The sequence below is a fragment of the Ictidomys tridecemlineatus genome, chromosome X (genome assembly GCF_052094955.1).
Source record: "Ictidomys tridecemlineatus isolate mIctTri1 chromosome X, mIctTri1.hap1, whole genome shotgun sequence".
NCBI lineage: Eukaryota > Metazoa > Chordata > Mammalia > Rodentia > Sciuridae > Ictidomys > Ictidomys tridecemlineatus.
In genome coordinates, this window is record NC_135493.1 from 90,108,994 (window position 1) to 90,116,351 (window position 7,358).

General features: G+C 39.3%; 1 protein-coding gene across 1 annotated transcript; it reads right to left on the bottom strand.

Moving 5' to 3' along the window:
- Nucleotides 1–1,706: 1,706 nt before the first annotated feature.
- Dusp21 (dual specificity phosphatase 21) lies at nucleotides 1,707–2,314 on the bottom strand. The gene has a single exon (XM_005323986.3). It carries the CDS (start codon nucleotides 2,312–2,314, stop codon nucleotides 1,745–1,747), a length of 570 nt encoding a protein of 189 aa, XP_005324043.1. The 3' UTR covers nucleotides 1,707–1,744.
- Nucleotides 2,315–7,358: the final 5,044 nt, after the last annotated feature.

Here is a 7,358-nt window from a genome sequence, read left to right on the forward strand (position 1 = left end):
CAATTTTCATTCTCTGCCCCTCCCCACTTCACTTCCTTTGTGGGGTGTAGGTGTGGGGATGGGTATGGGGAGAAAGGGTTTTTGAACTTCATGGGGGCGGTTGGGGGTCTGCTTCATCTCCAGCGATTGTGCTTTTGTTATTTGTCAAAAAAAAAAAGAAACCTCTGGATTAGAATAACTGGACCCAAGTCAGAGCTCCAGGCATTTGGGGAATTTGAACAATCCTGTATTCCAGGGCCTACTTGTGAGGCTCACTCATTCAGCTCTTTGGCAAGTGCTCTCCAAAGGATCCTGGTGGTTAGCAAGTCTAGGGTGCTGACTCTGTCAATGATTCTAAATAAGGCCTGGGGTGGGAGGGTGGGGGTCTAAACACAAAAGAACCTCTGAAAAGGCTCTAAATCTAGGCTTCCTCTGAAGTGGTGTCTAAAAGGACCTTAAATCATTTGTTTTTATACATTGGATGATTACTTGGAAGAACATTTTGGAAAAAACAAAAGTCTGTGCACAAAGAGGGAGAAATGCCATTATAAGGATGAATGTGCTAACCCCCGGCCAAAGGAGCTAAAGAGTTATGATTGTCCTTTATTCTGAGTGTGTCAAGCACCCTCACAACAACTACTTCAGAGAAGGGCTGTGGTTGCTTTGACAGGAAACTGAGGCTCTGAGAGGCCCCAGCTCACAATGGCAAGAGATTATAGAGGTGACAGGGCTGGGTCATGTCCAGCAGATCCAGCCTTCCAGTCCAAGGTCCATGAGAGGAACCCCTGAGGTCTATTGTCAACACATGCTCTAGGAAACAAACTAATGTTCCTTTTCACAAAAGCTTGTGAAGAGCTCACTGAGGACATCTCGAGACTTTGCCAGCTCTCAAAAAAAAAAAAAAAATGTTCTCAACTTCATAAAGTGGAATGGTTTCTTCAAAAACTAATATCTAAGCTGAGCATGGTGGTACATGCCTATAAGCCCAGCTACTCTGAAGGCTAAGGTAGAAATATAGCAAGTATCAAGTCAGCCTCAGCAATTTACTGACACCCCATTGCAAAATAAAACAAAAACAAAAACAAAAAAACTTACAGGGGGCTGGGGCGGGGTGGGGGTGGGGGTGGGGGGTTGGTAGCTCAGTGGTAGAGTACTTGCCTAGCATGTGCAAGACTCTGGGTTCAGTCCTCAGTATTGCAACACAACAAACAAACAAATAAATATGCTATAGATAAGCAGGGTTGGGCCACTGTGGTTGAAGGTGGTAGGGGAGACCTGAGGATGCCCGAGGGCTTCTGGAGCCTAGCTTGAAGGCTTCAAGGCCATTTATGCAGTAGGTTGGCACTTACTAGGAGAACTACAATGGTTGCTATCATGTCTAAGGCTCTGACTTTGGCTTGGGGTAAGTGGGGGACTCACTCCTGGATTCCTTAGCTTGTGTCAGGGCTCAGGATTCCTGTTCTGTCACATGCAAAAGGTGCTACTGGCAGGTCCATCTAAGCTGGGCATTACCTGCATTACCCCCTATTCCTACTAGGCCCCAGCAGCCTGACTTGCTCCTTACAACATAAGAAACATGTCACTATCTTATATCAAATGATTTTTATTCTTTGAAGATAAGAATTACTACATTAAAAACTCCAACTCCCCCTTTTCTTGCCCATCTACAAAGCCTCCTCTGATTTTCTTTACCAACCATATGCCAAAGTTCATGTTCAGTCCTGATGTAGGGTCCAGTACGATGTCAGGGGCTAGCTGGAATGGCTCACAGCGTCATCATCAATCCAACTTCCTTCTCATAGATGTCAGGGATCATTCCCATTGGGGAGTCAATCATGTGTACAGTATTCTTACTAAACAACTTGAATTCATAATGGATCAGTTGTTCCCAAAAACCGTTGTTGGGCCGAATAATGGGCCGGCATGACTTGGTCCACGTGTGGGCGTCCAGCAGGGACATGGCATGGTATTTCATGAGATAAGCGAGGCAGAGGGCAGCTGAACGGCTCACCCCTGCAGCGCAGTGGAGCAGCGTGCGGCCCTGTTTCATTTCCACGCTGTGGATGTGATCAGCAATAGGGTCAAAAAAGTCATAGAGGTGTGAAGTGGGAACATCCGCCACGGGTACCTGTACATATTGAATGTCCTCGAAGAATGTGTTTACTACCTCTACTGAGACATTGATGACCGTCGTGATGTGATTGCTGGACAGCATGTGTTTGTTGTTGGCAGCCACACCGTTACTGATGTAAAGGCTGCTGGTTATTTGGGACAGGTCATGGATGGAGGGCTGCAGGACCGCCTGAGATGGAAGGGGACACGAAGATGTGGCCATCAAAACAGCAGGTCAGCCGTCTCTCTGTATCAGGTTCAGGGCACCAACTTCACGAGGGACTTTAGGAAAGTAGCTTCTCTATGAAGTCTTGGGTAAGAGTCTGGGAGGAAAGAGGACCAGTTAATGATCACCACTGTCTACTTTTCCATCTTGTAGTCACAATCCCCAAGGACCCAGCGCTCTAGTTTCCATGGCAATAGTAGCAAGCTGAGCGCGGAGGACACACCCCCAGCCGAATCTTTAGAACTCGCTGCCCACCCCCGCCCCCATCTCTCTCATCGTTCTTCATAGTCATTTATGATTCAATTATCATTTTGTACTGAACACAGTATCTATGAGTGCTTCTGTTTCATTAGTGTTGAAGAACAGGACTTACATTTTCTTACAAAAGTATCATATTTTAAGTTGGAGAATAATATTTGGCTCACGTGATATGCTAATCTCTATAAAACTGCAGCAAGTTATGGGTTTGGCTGAGCTTGGTGGACTGATGGGATATTTCTTTGTTGATTGTAACCATAGAATTGTATTCGTGCTTACAAACAGCTCAGGGCTGGCTGTAGGGAGCGTTACTAACTGATTTATAGCCCTTTATCTATGGTGAAGTTGGCCTATAGTGGGCAGTTGTGACTAATTTAGCAGTGTCACAGTCTATTTATACATACAGCTCAAATGATTTATCACTTGATTCTACTTTATTACCTGAAACGACAGCTCAAATTATCTTGTCTACTTTCTTCAAAAAGTATGCCCACATGCTTTGTAAACTACAAGTCACTTTGACCATCATCAAAGACATCTTCTCAGTAATATTGAACATTCTGGAATAAGATAATGCTGCATTGTAATTGGGCTCAAAATGATTTTTTAAATGCTACCTAATATTTGCATTTTCTTGCAGCTGAAATTTTTGACTGAAAATTGAAAAGAACCAAAGCCTAAAACCAACAAATTGTTTCACAGAACAGCCAGAGATTCATATCCTTTACTCCCATTCCATCATTGTTTTGGTTTATGTCATTATGAACAAAGATAAAATAGATGCCAGTCTGTTAAGATGGTCAGGGAAATGATAACCTCAAAACACAACACATTTTTCTTTTTCTCAGTTGTCATAATCAAATTTATTTTACATTACTTAAGCTGTCAGTTCCCACAAACCTATCTAGAAGAAAACAGAAAACAAATACCAGATAAATATGAAAACTACTTATCAGGGACAGCTTAATTTAGCTAAAATTATTTAAATGGCTTTAGTAAAGCTCAGTGGGAGAGTATGTGCTTAGCATGCACAAGGCCCTAGGTTTGATCCCCTCCATCAAAAAGGAAAAACAAACCAGGTGCTGTGGTGTTCACCTATAATTCCAGCTACTTGGGAAAATGAGGCAAGAGGATCAAAATTTCAGGGCCAGCCTAAGCAATTTAGGGAGACTCAGGCTCCAAATAAAAAGGATTGGGAGTACAGCTCAGCGGTAGAGTGCTTGTCTCACATGTGCAAGAGCTTCAGTTCAATTCCCAATACCACAAAAATAAAGTAATTAATCTGAAATAAATAAATAAATAAAAGGGGTTAGTCTAACAGTTGAGAAATGGCACCAGAAGGTGCTTTGTAATAATCTAAGGCCTGAGACGAGTTTTAGAGCCTAGTTATTTAATAAATAAATGCTTCTTAAACTTTAAAAATGTAGTAATATTGACTGAAATAATTTCAGACACTGTTCTCAAAGACAAGCATGAAAGCCTTGTGCAGTGGCACACACCTGTAATCCCAGCGACTCAGGAGGCTGAGACAGGAGGATTGTGAGTTCAGAGCCAGCCTCAGCAAAAGCGAAGTGCTAAGCAACTCAGTGAGACCCTGTCTCTAAATAAAATACAAAATAGGGCTGGGGATGTTTCAAGTAGTCGAGTGCCCCTGAGTTCAATCCCCAGTAACCCCCCCACAAAAAAAAAAAAACAAGCATGACTTGTATTAAATAAATTTATTTATTTATTCTTTCAGTCAATATTCTGTGACACACTTTAGCCTGAAGGATTTGGATATTTTAAAATTCCAGTATGGGGTGTTCGTCCCTCAGTTTGGAAACAGGTCACTTTTAGACTCCACTTATCTCTAGCTTTCCTAGTTATTCAGTGAGAAAAATGTATAAGGGACTTGCCCAAGAACACCCCCTTCTTTCCACCATTCAGAATAGATGTGGATGTTAAGAACTAGCTAATATTTAGATTTCTCAATTCAGTAGTCAAGGTATTTTTCAATCTCATATAAACTTGCCTTTCAAATCTCATTCATTCATCAGATTTTTATTAAGAATCTTTTGTGTGTTAGACATTTTAACCTATGCAAATTCTCAGTTCTGACCAAACAAATGAAATATTCCCAGTTAGTACAAGATGTATATTCTTGGCTCCTCACATTTTCTCACACCATTCCACTCTCCAGAGAAAATTTACTCCTCTCTGCTTCCTGAGTCCTATCCAGGCTTCAAGACTCAGCTGGATTAATTTAAGAAGATGGGCTCAGAATTCAATCTGTGTCATATGCAGTTCTTTTTTTTTTTTAGAAATTTTAATATTTATTTCTTAGTTCTCGGCGGACACAACATCTTTGTGGGTTTGTGGTGCTGGGGATCGAACGCGCTACCGCCTGAGCCACATTCCCAGCCCTATATACAGTGACTTATTGTATTTCTTCTTCTGTTAAGTATATATCCAGTTTCTTGGCCCACTTATTGATTGGGTTGTTTGTTTTTTGGTGTTAAGTTTTTTTGATGTTGAGTACTTTATATATCCTGAAGATTAGTGCTTTAGCTGAGGTGCAGGTGGTAAAGATTTCTCCCATTCTGTAGGCTCTCTCTTCACATTCTTGATTGTTTCCTTTGCTATGAAGAAGCTTTGCAGTTTGATACCATCCCATTTATTGATTATTGATTTTATTTCTTTCATTTTAGGGGTCTTCTTGAGGAATTTGGTTCCTAAGCCAACATGATGGAGATTTGGGTCTGCTTTTTCTTCTAGTATGCATAGAGTCTGTCATCTAATGCCTAGGTCCTTCATCCACTTTGAATTGAGTTTTGGGCAAGGTGAGAGTTAGGAGTTTAATTTAATTTTGCTGTGTATGAATTTCCAGTTTTCTCAGCACCATTTGTTGAAGGAGATATCTTTTTTCTAATGTATGTTTTTGGTGCCTTTGTCTAGGATGAGATAACTGTATTTATCTCTGTGTTTTCTATTATATTTCATTGGTCTTCATATCTGTTTTGATGCCAATACCATGCCATTTTTATTACTATATCTCTGTAATATAATTTAAGGTCTGATATTGTGATGCCTCCTGTTTGATTTTTCTCACTGAGGATTTCTTTGGGTATACTGGGTCTCTTATTTTTCCAAATGAATATATATCATAACTGCTTTTTCTATCTTTCTATCATTGGAATTTTATTATGAATTGTATGGCACTTTTGGTAGTATGGCCATTTTGACAATATTAATTCTGTTTATCCAAGAACATGGGAAATCTTTCCATCTTCTAAGGTCGTCTTTAATTTCTTTCTTTAGTGTTTTGTAGTTTTTATTGTAGAGGTCTTTTGCCTCTTTTGTTAGATTGATTCCCAAGTTTGATGTTTGTTTGTTTGTTGAGGCTATTGTGAATAGGATAGTTTTCCTGATTTCTCATTCAGCTGATTCATCATTGGCGTACAGGAACGCAACTGATTGTTAATTTTATATCCTGACACTTTGCTGAATTCATTTATGAGTTCCAGAAACTTTCTGGTGGAGTTTTTTTGTGTCTTCTAAATATAGAATCATGTTGTGGGCAAATAGGGGTAGATTGAGCCCTTCTTTTCCAATTCACATCCCTTTCATTTCTTTCTTTTGTCTAAGTGCTCTGGCTAGTGTTTCCAGGACTGTGTTGAATAGAAGTGGTGACAGAGGGCATACTTGCCCCAGGTTTTAGAGGAAATGCTTCCAATTTCCATTTAGAATGATGTTCGCCTTGGGTTTAGCATATGTAAATTTTACAATGTTGAGATATCCTACTATCTCTAGTTTTTCTAGTGTTTTGAACATGAAATAGTGCTGTATTTTGTCAAGTGCTTTTTCTGCATCTTTTGAGATCATCATATGATTCTTTTCTTTAAGTCTGTCGATGTGATGAATTGCTTTTATTGATTTTCCTATGTTGAACCAACCTTGCATCCCTGGGATGAACCCCAATTGATTGTGATGCACTCTCTTTTAAATATGTTTTTATTTGCAATTTGCCAGAATTTTATTGAGAATTTTTGCATCTATGTTCATCAGGGATATTAGTCTGAAGTTTTCTTTCTTTGATGTGTCTTTGTGTGATTTTGATAGCAGGGTGATACTAGCTTCACAGAATGAGTTTGGAAGGATTCCCTCCTTTTCTATTTCATGGAATAATTTGAGAAGGATTAGTGTTAGTTCTTCTTTGAATATCTGGTAGAACTTGATAGAGCATCTGTCTGGTCCTGGGGATTTCTTTGTTGGTAGGCTTTTGATGGAGTCTTCAATTTCATTGCTTGAAATTGATCTGTTAAAATTTTCTATGACCTCCTGATTCAATTTGGGTAGGTCATATATCTCTAGAAATTTGTCGATGTCTTCAAGATTTTCTAATTTATTAGAGTGTAAATTTTCAAAATAGTTTCGAATTACTGTTTGTATTTCAGTAGTGTCTGTCATGTTATGTCCTTTTTTATCACGAATTTTAGTAATTTGAGTTTTCTCTCTCTTTCTCTTTATTAGTATGACGAAGGGTATATTAATTTTGTTTATTTTTTCAAAGAACCAATTTTTTGTTTTGTCAAGTTTTTGGGTTTTGTTTGTTTGTTTGTTTCAATTTCATTGATTTCAGTTCTGGTTTTAATTATTTTCTGTCTCCTACTGTTTTGGTGCTGATTTGTTCTTTTTTCTCTAGGGCTTTCACAAGCAATGTTAGGTTATTTATTAGTTGACTTTCTATTCTCTTAATGAATGAGCTCAATGCAATAAACTTTCCTCTTCGAATTGCCTTCATAGG